Below are 16,063 nucleotides of genomic sequence, written 5' to 3'. Positions count from 1 at the left end.
ATGCTGTAAAAATCAAAAGTAGTATGTGTCGCCAGAACAATATGCAATAGTACACTATTAAAAATCACATGCTTCTACCAGCAGTACAGTACAGGTGGGTTGCGTGGCCCACCTAGAAAACTGTGATGAATTGCCTGGGAATTTTCTCATGCATTTAATAAAAAGGATGCACTTCACCAGAAAAGGAACTGTGGTATTTAATAGCACATGATAACAGTACATGTCGGGTGCAAAGAAAGTTGGACTAATTTGCCAATGATAATCAACATTAGTTTAAGAACAAATGTTTGCTAATGTGTTTTTTTGGAACCTTGAGTAACTTGATGAAGTTATAAAATCAGAAGTCCAGGATTTTCCATGAAAATTGCTTGAGAGTCTCATGCATCATCAGGATTCATCTCTATGCATAACTGAGAAGCCTGGGATTTTCTACGAAAAATTGCTTAATCATCTCACGCATCATCAGGATTCATCTCCATGAATAAACAAGAAATCTATGATTTTCTATGAAAAATTGCTCGAGCGTCTCGTCTCGCTCATCATAAGGATTCATCTTACTGTGGTCACAATTTTCAATGTAGTCTCTTTCAAAAGAAAACACAGACGTTTTTGCTCTTTAAATCTATTTGCAGATTTATTTAAGAACGGCAATTCTGAGAAAGTAAAATACACTTCTGAATCTCTATCAATAAATATATAAAAATAAATATTATTAAGTTTATCATAGGAATATAACACTGACTGAACAGCAGTCACATTTTTATCAAAGCACAGACTGTCTGGAAGGATGACATCCCAAAGGGATAAATAAATAAAAAGGGAAAGAGGGTTTAAACGATTAAACTTTGCATTCCCTGCAAGGGAGGAATGTTCTTAGAAGGCACTATTCTAGTATTCCCATCAGTGTTGAGCTACACACCTAAAGGAGACGGGAATGGATATTCTCTGCAGGCACCTGGAACTCTGCTTGCTCAGGATTTGTACAACATCAGGATCCTGGCTAATTGCACCAATGTTCTGACTATAGTGTTTACTATTGTTTACTTGAGGTAACTGTAGATACTGGTATACTTTTTTGGGCATGTGAGAGCTAGTTTTGAAACAGATATGAAACAATGCCTACGAAAGGTCTACTTTGCATTCAGGTCAGAGTGGGAGGGCACAAAGATGAAACCATGAGATGGATGGACTTGTAGACTGCCCCAAACCACTGTCCCACTGAGCCTCAACTTGTTAGAAAACCCCAGTTTTTGCCATAGAACGCAATGCCTTTGTTTCAGCAAAGATAACACCTTCATCTACACTGCATTTTTCAATAGCTTTCAATCAAGGTATGGCATTACGTGCAAGTTTCTCCTCCATTGCAACCATTTAGCTTCGCACAGGGGGGCGATCTTCAATACAACACCTGCAAACACATCCCGCACCATAGGGATATCTGGCAGGCATGACATACCTAGACCACTGTCTGCCTAGACGGTGAGGCAAAAGCTCTGGGTCACCGAAGAGGGTAGTTTCGGTGCAGTCTACCAGCCCTTGCGCACAAAGCATTCTGGGAATTCAAAGTCACTTTCCTGCAGAAATGGAAGAAAAGCCTTGCAGGATTTCTCAATAAAAAGAAGTTTGAGCAAGAGCGAATCCTAAATGACTTGGTACACTATTGCTCGAATTTGAGTGATGTACAAGTATGTTTCCTTCTTCATACAGGTTTAATGAGGTGCCCCTGGCACAACATCCCCCTCACTTTATCCTAGAACTCCGAGAGCTGGAATGAGAAAGAGGGTGCTACAATTCTACCTATATTTTGAAATTGGTGGGGGTGGTGGAGTACAAGTAGAGACATTTTAAAACAAATGCTCCGATCGGTGGTTTGCTTGCCTCAAAAGTGAATAAGATTTTTTTTTTAGCTAGTCCAGTCTCATTAGGACAAAGAACCGGTCAGTCCCTCCCTTTTCCCCAACTGCTGAAGTTAGACATATCTAACCTTCAAAGCCCTCCTCTTGCACTCCAATTTAGCAACTTCTCTTGGGCCGCAGCTTGCAGGACATGGCCCTGTGGGGTTGCTTGGGTGTGTAGATTGGTCCTGATGATCTCCCAAACCCACATACAGCATTTGAGTTGGTCCAGACAGAATTATCAAGAGGACATTATTTTGCTTAAAGACTCTGGCATGTAGTGAGCACTACTGACATAATCTTCAGGGCAGACTGGCAGAGCCCTATAAGGTGGGCCACCATGCACTTGCAGATAAGCAGACCTCACTCGCAGGGGTCTGCGAATGGCACAGTGGGGGCCCCTGGTTCCTCAGAATGCTGACCTCCAACATTCTCAAAGGTGACTAATGCACTTCAACTGAGTTTGGCCCACTCCAGGCATCACGTGCCACTGATACTCCCAGAGTAGTTCATACCTCATAGCAGGGCTCCATGCACTTTCACAGCCTCATGCACTCCCCAAAGAGGAGTTGGTGTGCATTTTCTAATTATGAACAATGGGTGGCATGCATGGAGCTGGATATCAACAAGATTCCTCCTTTGAAGCACACTATGCTACTGCTGAGAGAACTTTCTGAAATCATGGAAACTGGAGAGGCAGACTGCTGGGCAGAAGCAAACTATCAGGAGATTTCTGAAGAGGTCAGTGGTTCTGGAAAATGGGACAATACCCTGCTGACACCACACCAAGGCCTAAATGCCTTTCAACTGTACCATCCAGCTGGAAACCCGCCTTCCAGGCAACTCCAGCTCCTGCTCTGTGTGAAGAATAAGTTAATATTTGGCATAGTCCTTATCCATATTTTGTTTATCAGAGCCCTCGGACCATAAGACAAGAAACAATAGTGTGGGCATTTAGCGAATTCCTGACTTTTAAATGTTTCAAAAGCTAGTCTAGGACCGGCAACCTGCTGAACTTAAATTTTTAAAGCACAAATCAGATCCCTCGTCCTGTCAGCTGAGAAAGAAAATGTACAGCGACCACAAGGGATTGTGGGAGGAGACAGTTCTTCGCCCTACTGTTCCAACTCAATTACCTGCTCCAAGAATTCCCAGAATGCTTTATATTTGAGAAAGTGAGTTTCTAAGTTGCCCGAAACCGATAACTGCCTAAAACAGCAAACAAAAAATAATTCATACTTAAAGATGGAAGTTGGACATTGTAAGGCCTCGTGTGAGAAAACTAAAGAAATGTACCACATACTGTACTGCAAAGCATTGTGGGAATATCTGCCGGATTCAGGCAACACCATTTCCCTACAACCTCCAGACAGGCTTCGGTAATGTCTCTCTGCATAACAAGAGTAAGCAACATCTTAAGTACAAACAAGTCCTCGGTGGCGGCGGTGGTAGCCACGGCAGCTGAACAATGCATAGGCAGATACCAGTCAGTCAAGTTATCATTGGACCAGTACAGGCTGATCCAGACCGCCGCTGGGCAGGTAGAATCCCCATTGGTTCTACATTGAATGGGGAGAAATCCTCCCAGTTCTACAATAAGTAGACAGAAGTCCCATGGTTCCATGCTGGATACGTAAAGGCACATCCGGTTCCACATTGGGTGGGTAAATGCCATGACTGGCTTAACATTGGGTGAGGATGGCTCCTTTCATTTCGACACGCAACATGCAGAATCCCACTGGTACCATCCTCGGTGGCTGAGCGGTCCATCCACAGAGGTGCCTTCCTTGTAAGGCAGTGCCGGCTGCCTTCGGCCAGTTCTTTCAGCCGCTGGTGGGACTTTCAAACTTCAAGTATTTTCAGTCTAGGTTTCCTTAGATGCACCGTTTCCAGCGTCCATCATCACCACACACAAGAAGGTGGATCCCGATTGGCTGATACGACAGCGCTAAGGCTGCATCCTACTGGTCAAGCTTTAGGTGGGGATGCCCATGGTGCTGGCCTGTTCCTGCAGACCAAGGATGCTGAAGGCGATGCGTTTCTGGTGCCCCGGTAGGCGGATGCCCAATTTCTTTATGTCCCTGATGGAGAGGAAGAAAATGGAAAGGTTAGAAAAAGAGTGCTATGATTATTTTACAGACATTGCCACCCCTCCCTGGATTGTCCACATCCCTTTCCATTAATATTTTATTACCAATCTGGTTCATACTGCTTCACTCCTTCGTTTTTTAAAATGCCTAAAACTTTCTTAGAGAGACTCTAAATCTTTTTTAATAGGCTGCATTTTATTTCTTATCAAACATCCATTTTGGGGCGGGTGGTACCCAAATGCCAGGTATGCCAGCCTTCACACCTGTACTATAACAGGCACGAAAATCAAGCCAGGATTATTAAAAACACTTGAGAAACTAACGATGCAATGCATATCAAACCTTGCTTAGCATCCGGCGACAATGCTTCTAGAACTTACGAATTAAAGATGGAGGTTTGGAAAAACACAAGGCTCAAATGGAGTCATGCAGTGGAAAATGCTCTTCTGACGCGGCGGAAGGGGGCGTGGAGATGGGAAAGGTCTAGCGCCCAGCAGGTTGCCCTGTCCCAGGGAGGCGCTACTGAATGCCTTTCCACAACAGGCCTTAGAGCACGTTATTTAGACAGCTTGAGCTGTAGAACTGAACATCCCTTTCCGGCCCCAGGACAGCATCCAACCTCCCGAATAAACAAACAGCAAAACTTTAAAGGGTGCCCCATCATTTGAAGTTCAAACACTGCAGTGGCCTCCGCCCGGGACCACCACCCTTGACCTTTCAAGCGGACTCTTTTCTGGTTTTAGACCAGGGAGACTTTTTGTTGTGCCTGAAAAGTCCTGTCTGTGCCTCAGACACGGGCCCTGTGTGTCAAGTTCCCATGACTGCCGTTCCCAAGAGATTCAACACGTGGCAGAGAAATTACTTAAAGTACAAGGAATGGGAGACAGGGTATGGGAAACCGGAAACGTTCCACAGAAGCGGGCCAAGCACAGCAGAAGGAATGCAACAAATGAGGTTAAAGCACACGCTGGAGCGCTGGGGCTTCCAAGCACTGTAAACATTTACTGTGTTTATGCAGTGCTCCTTAAAGGCTCCAGAGAGGGCCAAAAAGCTCAAAAGACCTACATCCATAGATCTGCAAGACAAAGATACCAACTCGGTCTTGGCAGGCAGACATTCAAACTTGGCCTCTCTCTCGAGACTCGTGCGCCACAACACAAGAGATAGAGGTCTCTACATACTGCCATATATCCTCCTAACTATACACATCACGCTCTAATGAGACTGTCAACAAAGGCACCGTTTCTGATTTGCTTTCAATGCATCAAGACTAGAAACCACTCACACTTGTCAAAGAACATGCAAAATTGAGAAGTGCCACTCAACTGAGTGAGCGATATGGGAGATAGAGAGATGCACAGGAGACATGGAAAAAATTGGAGACGGTGAAGTAGTCAAAGTGATCCTTCTGCCCCCAGTAAGGCTGTGAATAGCTTGTGTACCACCTCCTACTCTAGAAGTCACTTCTCCCCCATACAAAGCAACGAGACAGTCACACATGCTAGGGAATCTCTGCTCTTTCCCCATGCCCTGCTCCAGAACCTCCTGTACCCTTATCTGAAGCTCATCCCTAAAGACCCTTATTCTTGTCCAGCAGCCTTCTCCAAGGGAACTGCATTTTCACTCAACATCCTGCTTATCCTATCCTGTCCGAGATGCTTCCCTTCTTACCTCCACTCTGCCTAAGAGGCTCTTGTTTTGTTACACTTATCCTGCTGGAGAGCCTCTTCCTCTCACTTATTCCCTGCCCAAAGGTTTTTTCTACACTAAAGGAATTCACTTTGTTGTGATGTATTTCTGAGCCCCAATCAAAATGCAATTTTTCCCGTCTGTTGCTCCCATGCCCTTAAGGAACAAGGCTTGTGTTTTTTTAAAGACCGTTTGATGCGGTCTTGAACCACCTGGTGGCAGTAACAAGGTAGCAGCCTGCAATGGCCCAATGTAGCACTGATCCTGCTGGAAAGTAGCAAAGAAAATGGAGTCTTGACAAACCTTTGCAAGACATTGCAATGTCAGCATTAATCTTGCCAAGTGGCGTCTTACACTAGAGTTACCCTTCTACGTTCGGCCTTACCAGGGTCAGGAGAGTCCTCCTGAGATACCTGTGTGACTGCTCATCCGAAGATACTCAGATGTAAGCAGTGGGCGACAGTAAAGACACCTAGCAGGGTGATGTCCCTTGCTCATTGCACCATCAGGATTCAAGCAAGCCGGGCCGAAGACGGCTGTAATGCCAGAAACCGGTCCCCGGAAGCTGGTTTCCTTCCCAGTATAAGAATTGGCTTGGTAGTTTGGTCTGCCCTGTTCCTATGATGCACTGGGCCAAGGACAGACTAATTTGCATATAGCCAGGTTCTGACCTGGGATGGTGCAGTGAGCTAAAAACGGTGATGGATCAAGCCCTGATCTCTTGACTGGGTAGGAGTGTTCTGTTAAATTCAGATACTCTGTCCATCACCACCCCCTTATCTGAATTGTCCCTCAAAAACAGGCAGCTATGGATCGGTGGAAAGAATGAAGAATGTGTTCTGTCTGAGCTCCGAGAAGGGCCCAGATAATCGTGCAAGCTAAAGAGAGAGCCTCCAACAGGACAGTGCAGCCCTTAAGTTCTGAGGAGGCTCTTCCAATAAATAAACTCTTTTGCATGGATGGTCTCAAATTCATGGAGAGCTGATGAGAAACAAGCTCAGTGCCCACTCAGCAGGCGGTCCCACCAAAAATCAAATGCATGGCCTCCACACTTTTAGGTTGATGTCAGAGGTAAGAATGCCATTTAAATTAAGGTCAGAAGTCCAGATCCTATGTATTTACAGCCACAGGCACTATATAAGGGTGCATACATTTAATGCTCTATTTAATATAATAGATTTTGCCTTGAGTGCAGAGCATGTGTCTAATAAACACAGCTCCACAGGGCCACCACCCTAGCATCCACTTTTTTGTGAAGTTCCAAACTCAGAAGAAAGACAGTAAAGGCTGTAAGTAACAGCTAGGGTGCAAACAGACTGTTGTCATCTATTAGGTCACTATGCTTACAAATCAGTCGAGGTCATAGGACCGTAAGAGTGCCTAGTCGAACAGGGAGCAAAGATGTGGCAGAGACACTGCACTCTAGGTATGACCCATAGGCTCCCTGTTACAGCCTTCCTCAGGCACTCACATGAGGCCCTGTAATCGCTCCCTGTTTCACAGTCTCACGCGCTTATGAAAGAGGCCAGGCACTTGGTCACTGCTCCTCAGGCTCACACGCTCCGCGCCAAGGACAGGTACTCACTCATGGCTCATCTGGATGACCCGGTCCATGGAGCTGAAGGCAGACGACATGAAGTGCTCGGTGTACTGCTGCATCTTGATGGACTCCAGCCACTCCGCGATGCTTTTGAAGGGCATCCCCTCGGACCCACTGCTGCTAGGCAGGCGGATGGAGATCCTAAGAAACACAGAGCAGAGGGTAAGGTCCAGCAGTATTAGGAACAATGGATCACAATCGGGTTGCCTCAGAATTCGATATAAAGAAATACTTTGTGCTGCAGGGGAGGACAGAGGTGGACTAAAAGGGCTATTTGTGGGGACTAACACTGAGGACAAATGCCCCAAGGAGGATGCTTTGGGCCCCATTGACATACAAAGGCACAGGGCAGCATAGTACAAGTGCTGCAATAGAGGGGGGCTGCAAGTCAAGCAGGAGGTTCAGATGTTAGTTCTAAAACAAAAGATGCTAAAGCAATAATGACATTTGGAAAGCAAGAGTACTGCTGAGTACCAGAGGATGGGCATGCGCGTGTCTCATGAGTACGCCAGAAACCAGACACACAGGCTAGACTGTGGAACTCTCGGTCTCCAGATGAAATGTTGCAATAATCTTTGCCTGTAGAAAGCTCGGTCTGTTTTCAAAAGTCTCACTACAGCTCAGAATGTGAAGGCACCAGCAGTGAATAGCTGTGGAACTTCACACCTCGAGCGAATCTGAAGACATGAGGTCATACCCGGAAGCAGAGACAAACTCTACCCAAACAGGTCTGAGATCTACACAGACCGTGGACAGCTTCTCAGAATATTTTCCCAAGGGGTGGTGCTATGCCCTAGGCAGAATCCTTGGATGGAATGGCACAACCATGCCCTTGCAGAATTCTCTTTAGGGGGCACTGCAGATTGTGAGGAATGCAAGATCCGGCGGTGAAAGAGGCCTGGATTCCGCCTTTAACACATATTTAGTGCGGGACTGCATGCCTGGGCAAGGGATGATTATTACAGAGCTTCTTTTTTCAGACTATGTGTCTTCCCTCCACACTTCCAGCCTATCACCATGGCTCCTACCTCTGCACTAATGCAGAATTATAGCCAAATGCACTGCCCTTGCACATTTTTTCCATTTACAATTTCAGCAGTGATAACAAGTAAATGGCCGCTTTTAATCGGACCTTCCTTTAAACAATTACAATCTATTTCCTCCTTTATCCCAATGTTCGAACCGGCCCATTTTTGCCACATTTACTTGCAGTCCTGGGGTAATTTCTCATTCTCAAGTCAGGGAAGGGTAGCGACTGGTACTGCCAATATGAACAGGCATTACTACAATGCCAGGAAAGACCACTAACACTATGGAGCCCAACACATTTTTAATTTATTCAGACAGGGGACAAGAATTTAATTTCCAGGATTTCAAAAAACAAAAATATGGTAAAATTGATTTTTTTTTTTTTTTTTTAAATATAACATGCCCGAAAAATGTTGGCTGTGGGAACAGATTCCCATACAAGGACTGGACCAATTCACAACACTGCAACAGTGAAGTGTGCGGAGATGGTGGCAAACCTATGCTCATTTAAACAGCAACATAGGGAATGCTAAAAGCTTTAAAGCTCATTCCGCCTTGAAACACGCAACAAACAAGCAGCTGGAAGGGAAGGTCTAGTTCTACGCGGTCAGTTGATCATTAAGAAGAAGTGGGCCCTAGAAAACAAGTTGAAGCTTTCACACGGCCAGCACATGCTCACTACAGCCAAAACGGACAGCGAAATCTGGGCCAGATAAGGACAGACATACTTACACTCGCTACCCTTCAAAGAGTAACATTGATTACATTAGGATTTTTAATAGGACCAAATTGCTTAAACAGCACAGTGCCAGACAAAACCAGTCTGTGCATGTAAAGAGACACAAACAAACACATTCTTCAATCTACTGGATAGAAAAACAAGAGAGCAAAGGAACTGATGTTCTGGTTAGAGACAACCGACCCAGGGGGGGGGTGGGGGGGGGGGGGGAATGTCTATATTAGAAAGGCTTTATATATAGAAACAAAAGATATGTGATGAACTGAATTGAGGTCCAAGGTGCAGCCTCGCCAGCTTCAGCTTAACTTAAGCTCTTTATTTTTCCCTCTATGACTGACTCACCAGCAGCAGAAACTCCCAGGAGAAAGCTCTGATCCCAGGGATAAGACCTCTGTAAAAATAGTGGTAAACAGGAAAGAGCAACGCCCCAGCCCCGCTACTCACCAACCCTCGATCCTCACACCTCTAACCACAAACGGAGTCTGCCGTCAGCTGGTTTTAAGCTCTTACGCTAGCTTCACTCACTCCTCGGGGCAGAATAAGGAAACCCAGTCTGCACAGGGCTTGTAAGCACACACCAGCCAAAAACTATTTGCTACAGTGAGTGACAAGCATTATATCCAGTTTGCACATTATAACCATCAACCCACCAAACAGAGGCTAGTGACCCCTTATGTTGGGCTAGGCGATTAGAGGACAGCTGCAAGTTATGAGGCGCGTTTGGCCCTACCATTAAAATGGTACAGATCACTTACTCTCAACTAAGCCGTTTACTCCCGTCCAGCCCCCAGATAACCCGCAAGGAATAAAAAGTAAGCACCAAAAGACCCTGTCCCACAAACAATGTGTTCTTTGAGTTCATACAACCACCCAGGCAACCAACAAGCCAAAGCCGTTCATTGGAAATTAGTTTACACCTTCCCTTAGCCACAGAGCCCTACTAGTGCATACCTGGGATCAAAGTCAGCCATGGTCTTGAGGGAGTCGGGTGCCCGGATGAGCTTGTCCAGGAGGCTGACTATATCAGGGAACTTGGGGCGCCGACTGCGATCCTGAAGCCAGCACTGCATCATGAGTTGGTAGATGGCAGACGGGCAGTCCATGGGAGTAGGCAACCGGAAACCCTCGTTGATAGCCTTCATCACCTGAGTAAGAAAAATATAGTACATTTATAGTTCAGAAAGAGATAGACAACCTAGAGGTACCATTTCATTATAAAGGCACTATCTTCATTTCACCCAGTGCCCCTGCAAAGTCATTCCTGTTCACCATCACACTTCCTGCCTCAGTCACCTGTTGGTTCCATCCTTAGTTCTAATGCCAGGTTCTAATATCTATTTCCTTCTATTGTTTATGGTTCTACAGGTGGTTAAATTGCATAGAGGAACTGTTCAGTACAACACCCCCTCCTAGATCAAACACTTACTTTTCATGCAGGTACAAATTAACAATTTTTCAGCCCTCCCACGTCACAAAGGAACACACCAAAAGCAAAGCACTTTTCCGAAATATACAGGGAAAGCTCTAAAAACTAGGTCCAGAAATCAGTTTAGATTGGCGCTACTCACCAACCTCATCAAGACTCCTACGGAACCTACCTCGTGGTTGGACAGCTCCCAGTAGGGCCGCTCCCCATAGGATATCACCTCCCACATGACGATGCCATAGCTCCACACGTCACTGGCGGACGTAAACTTGCGGTAAGAGATGGCTTCTGGAGCGGTCCAGCGGATTGGAATCTTTCCACCCTGTGGAAAGGAAAAGAGCAAGTTAAGACACGGAAGAGAATACAGAAAAAGAAAAAAAATATATGATCATTTACCCTCTACCCTTCTTGATTCCTCTTCCTATCACACCTCCCAGCTGTGTTGTGCATGTTACACTGTCACACTGCCAGGAGTGTAACAAATAACACCATGCTTTGATTTTCTCAAGTGCTGTGACCTAGTGCAGCAAAGGGCAGGTTCTTCAATGGCAACTGGTAATCTCACTCAAACAATCTCCCCTGGCAAAAAGTCAGCACCGCCATCCAACAAAATAAAATATGCCAACTTAAGTCAACCCATGAGCTCCAAAAGATACTGCAAGCTTTAATCAAAACATTCCCTTTACTAACAAGGGGATGTAAAAGTGGTTGCGTATCTGACCCACTACATATACAGAATCAGTTCCAGAGCATTGCTGGCACACTGTGGGTCAGAAACAATGCTTGAGCTCTTGAGAAGGAGGAGGAAAAAAATTCTACACCTAAAGCATGGCTGAATCCTGGATTCCCTGAAGCTGGGTGGTAGCAGACCTGGAAAGGTAGGTTGGGTCCTCAATTCACTAATATGAATTGGCTTCCTGGTGGCATGCCAGAGAGGCACAACATAGTAGACACTTCAGGTCCTGTGTCTGTAAATTATCAAACCTGAGATAGCTAGCCATTCTAGGTTCTTCAGGGCAACTGTTCCAATCAAAGAGCTCAGAGATGGGCAGAAATCTGCTCCGAGGTGAGCAACAAACCATGGTACTCACGCTTGTTGTGTATGTAGCTTCAGGGTCATCCTCCAGGACGCGTGACAGGCCGAAGTCAGAGACTTTGCACACCAACTGACTGTCCACTAAGATGTTGCGGGCGGCGAGGTCCCTGTGCACGTAGTTCATATCGGAGAGGTACTTCATCCCAGCAGCAATGCCACGCAGCATGCCCACGAGCTGGAGGACGCTGAATTCACCATCGTTGTCCTGCAAAGTGGAAAAGAACTATGAGAAGGAAACTTACATGCAGCCTGTACTACACACTCTCATCAAAGACCCTTTACCATGTACCACTGCCCCTAGTTTCACAGAGGATCCTACACGCAAACACACACGTACGCAAATTAAAAAAATGGCTGTGGCACATACCCGAAGGAACTTGTCGAGGGCACCATTCTCCATATGCTCTGTGATGATCATCATAGGCTTATCTGAGGACAAAGGGTCAAAGATTAGTGATATGCAGGGTCATTGTGGCACATTTATTAAAGTTGAAAAGCAGTGAGGAAGAGTCTGAAATGCTTGGGGACAGCAAGGACAAGATCAATGAACATATGCATAGGGAGTGTACAAGAAATGGCTACTGGCACAAGGGGTCAGTGAGGTACTAGGGTGGAGAGGTCAGCTGGCCTTGGGTACATGAAATGGGAGTAAGTCAGAGAGATGCCTGGGAGGTTCAGTGATATGTTGGGGGCTGATGGTAAGATAGTGAAGGGCGAGCTGCCAGATCAATGTGAATATGCTGCATGGGCAGAACATAAAATAGCAAGGCACTGGCACGATAGCTGCACTGAATAGCAAGGCACAGAGAAGATGGACGTACTTACATTTAGAAACCACGCCCTCCAGGTGGATGATGTTGTGGTGGCTGAACTGCCCCATGATGCTGGCCTCGCTCAGGAAGTCTATGCGCTGCTTCTCTGTGTACCCCGCCTTCAGGGTCTTGATGGCCACCGGTGTTTCCTTCTTCCCTGGCAGCTTCAGAATCCCCTTGTACACCTCTCCAAATTCACCTTGTGGAGGCAAGGAGGAAGGGTAAGTAGATGGCTCAGCTGGTGAAGAAAAGAGTTGGGAGGTGTCTTCCTATCTAATCTGACACAGTCAGCATCTAAATCGGATCACCCCCCCATGCTGTCAAACCATCATTATTCACACACCACAATTCCTACTCATAGACATGGTTAGAGCAACCCAAATACAGCCAAATGTCCACTCTGACTCAGAACTCTAACTGCCCCACGCATACTTCAAAGAAGCAACTTCCGAGACTGGAGGTCTATATACCACGAGTGGTCTTCGAGCTCTGCATCCTCAAGAACTAGATGGGCTTCAAGGGGAGTCATTTCCGGGCTTACTCCCATAACAAAGACCGATTCTCCGTCCCCCAAAACTAATAGCAGTGCCCTGGCCCTGGCCTGCACCACCAGACTTGGAAACAGAGAATTTCTAAAGCTCTGCATGTGCAAACTTCCCTATCTGCAGTGAGATGGATATAGTGAATAGCAGGGTGGATGTAGGGCACGATTACGGAGGTCTGGAAGAAGCATGCTGGGGTACTAGAATGACAATATCATTGTGCTTCACAGGGGCGAGTAGGGCATGGCACTAGAGTAGCAGGTCAAGGATACTGTCCAGGACTGAGGTGCCTCACCAGAAGGTTGCAATCTGTAACAGTGCACTCCTGGCAAACAAGAGGCTCAGAAGAACAAACAACCATTAAAGCAACAGAGGGGAAAGGGTACAATGACCAGGGTCTGCTTTACCTGCACCAATCACCTTCTGACGGGTAACACAGGTAGGTTGAATTTCAGTGGTGAACTTCAGAACGGCTTGGTTGGGGTCTTCGTATGTGTGGGGGTCAACGTACGTCTTCAAAGGTTTCAATTGTTCTTGTAGGGGGGGAAGAGAGAAATACAATTAATACTTGCAGATTTCAGACATCAATTACACATGTGCTCCATATCCTGCTAACCCAAGAGTCCTCATGAAAGGGCTTAAGAGGGCAGCAAAATCCAGTTATCATGCAATCACCGACTGTTCTGTGATACAGCCACTAACTAGCCAGGTAGCCCACCTTCATCACTTCACATTCTTTTAAAAGGGTGCTTGCAAGAGACCCATAGTCTCCCATTTATAGGGCACTTCCTGCAAGAAGGGCTCACAGAAAGAGACCTGAACCAAATAGTCATTGGGCAATACATCTAGGGCTTGCAGTGCAAGAACCGAACCTCAGGGCAGGTGGTTCGAGAGAAGACCTTGAGTTGCATCAAACTTCAGCTGGACAGTGTGCTTACAATCATGGGCTTTCCTCTGACAGCCATATTTGTGCTGAGAGCTTTAGCCTAGGATTTCAAAGGACTAACACATACAGCAACAAAGTTTTTTATCTGAAAAACCCTGATATACAAATTCGACAAAGGGAGGTGGCAACCACACGCTAAAAAAGGTTGACACTTAACAGAGACCCCAGCACATGCAGCAATAAGCCGGGTAGTAGATCAATACTGGGACACTTTCTGCTCTAGGCCAAATTTCTCAGTCGTTCGATTCTATTTTAACAGATTTAAAACCAATGCTAAATGAATACGTTCCAGTGGCGGAATAACTCTGGCTACAACATGTTAATTTGTAAACCGCACATTGCCCTCATGAGCATCTTGGTGTAAAAAAACAGATTTTATCTAACTCAATGATACTCATTGCATTGACTTTAGGAGAATGAAAGGCTCAGTGGACCCCACTGGGATTCTTATCTGTGATTAGAAGGTCAAAGGCAGATGTGTAGCAGATGCAATAGCCCACTTAGCCATCGGACCCTAAATACAGCTATATCTGTCATCAGTAAGTGTGGACTCTTAGAAAAGCAATCTCACATGACTGCCACAAGCAAGGTGGGGGCAATGAAGGGGGACAAATGAGCACAGGGCTAGGCTATGAATAACCTACTACTATGACAAGTCTTGAACGGTGTATAATAGCATCATGTAACAGAATCCATCATGAACCTTCCCCTCTCCAATGTTATGCCACGTGTACTGAAGGTGGTGGGCACTAATCTGAGGGGCTGCCCCCAGCCGCCTCAAATGTCACACCTCTCACACTTACCAGACTTTGAAAAACGAACGTCCTCTGGCGACTGCCTGGCCCGCGACATCCTCCTCCTGCGGAAAAAAAAGAAGAGCAAGTGAGGATGAGACGGGTGAAAGATCTCCTCTAAACGGGTTATCACTAGGTAAGGATCTTGGAGCTTCTATGGTCTGATGCTCAGCATCCTACTTTCATCGTGGCCAGACTGGAGGGAAGACGTGGGTGTGCATTGGGGTCAAAGACGCAGGTGTTGAAAACAGGAAGGAGAGATAGGTAGGAAAACAAGCAGTTAAGAGGGACATAGGCAAACAGCAGGAAGAAGGCAAAAGGGTGCAACAGTGTCCTCAGCAGACCCATGAGAGTCATGGGGTGAGACTGCCAGAGGAAGAGAAGAGTTTCAGAATAGGGCTGTTTGGGGCATTGGATGGGAGAGGCATGCAGGTGAGGGGTAGACCCAGGAGGGAATATAGGTCAGCGCCAGTCCCTGGCTTCACCTACCTGCGGTGGAAGCAGATGACAGCACCCACTATCACGGCTAGCACGAGGACACCCGCCACTGCCCCGCCGATGGACGATGCCATACCCATACCACTGGAGGCTGCTGGAGAGATAAAAAAAACATGGTCACTCAGTGGGACAACAGACTTGGCCAAGAGCAGAGAAAAAACTCAAGCCCAGACCCTTTACCAGCAGACCCCAAAACCCAGACCCTTTATGAGGAAACAATGAGACAGTGATTTTTCCAATCTCTCGCAGTAAATCCATATTTGACAAGAAAAGGAGAACAGGGATTAAGCCCAAATACAACAGCCTGGCAAAACCATTATCTTTTCATTATAGGCACTTTTTCTGCTCCTTGTGTGAAGGAAGAAAACCTTACAAATGAAAGCCCACACCAATGCTAAGTCACACAATAAATAAGTAACATACAAAAATGCAGCCTGCTTTATTACACATTTGCTTCATCGAGTGCAGCAAAACCATCAACTTGTCACATAAAAGTAATATGGACAGTCCCAGCTACTTACCTTCGCTCAAAGTGTGGAACTCATGCTCCTTACTGAAGGTGCCCTGACCCTCCTGGGTAAGCGCCTGGACGCGCACCACATATGAGGTTCCTGCGGCCAGCTTGGAGATGGTAACAGAAGTGCCCTCACATCGAAGTACTGAATAGCTGTTTTCATCATGCTGGGGGGTAAAAAAATGAGATTAAGGAACTGAGAAAGCCAAAAAGCAAATTGATGTTCCAGCAGGGCTGGCTCAAACTCAAGATATAAAAATGTGTGACCAGGGAAAGATTACCACATACTGCATGTCATGTGAATTACTTGTGCTTTGGCTTCTGTGTTTATATGGTTCTTATTCCAAGCCTGAAAATACATTATTATTATTATTTTATTTTTTTTTAAAGCGG

General features: G+C 46.0%; 1 protein-coding gene across 1 annotated transcript in view; it reads right to left on the bottom strand.

Moving 5' to 3' along the window:
* Positions 1-606: 606 nt before the first annotated feature.
* EPHA2 (EPH receptor A2) overlaps positions 607-16,063 on the bottom strand; it is a 53,250-nt gene continuing 37,793 nt past the window's right edge. Inside the window, exons 7-17 of the mRNA XM_086921680.1 lie at positions 15,678-15,837; positions 15,148-15,250; positions 14,668-14,723; positions 13,326-13,451; positions 12,390-12,575; positions 11,932-11,993; positions 11,560-11,769; positions 10,641-10,790; positions 9,994-10,187; positions 7,260-7,415; positions 607-3,976 (exon numbers count right to left, since the gene is read on the bottom strand). Coding sequence (XP_086777806.1) covers positions 3,871-3,976; positions 7,260-7,415; positions 9,994-10,187; positions 10,641-10,790; positions 11,560-11,769; positions 11,932-11,993; positions 12,390-12,575; positions 13,326-13,451; positions 14,668-14,723; positions 15,148-15,250; positions 15,678-15,837 — 1,509 coding nt within the window. The 3' untranslated portion in view covers positions 607-3,870. The remainder of the gene's footprint in view (positions 3,977-7,259; positions 7,416-9,993; positions 10,188-10,640; positions 10,791-11,559; positions 11,770-11,931; positions 11,994-12,389; positions 12,576-13,325; positions 13,452-14,667; positions 14,724-15,147; positions 15,251-15,677; positions 15,838-16,063) is intronic.

Source organism: Lissotriton vulgaris, chromosome 5 (genome assembly GCF_964263255.1).
Source record: "Lissotriton vulgaris chromosome 5, aLisVul1.2, whole genome shotgun sequence".
Lineage (NCBI taxonomy): Eukaryota > Metazoa > Chordata > Amphibia > Caudata > Salamandridae > Lissotriton > Lissotriton vulgaris.
This window is presented reverse-complemented; position numbering and strand designations above follow the sequence as displayed.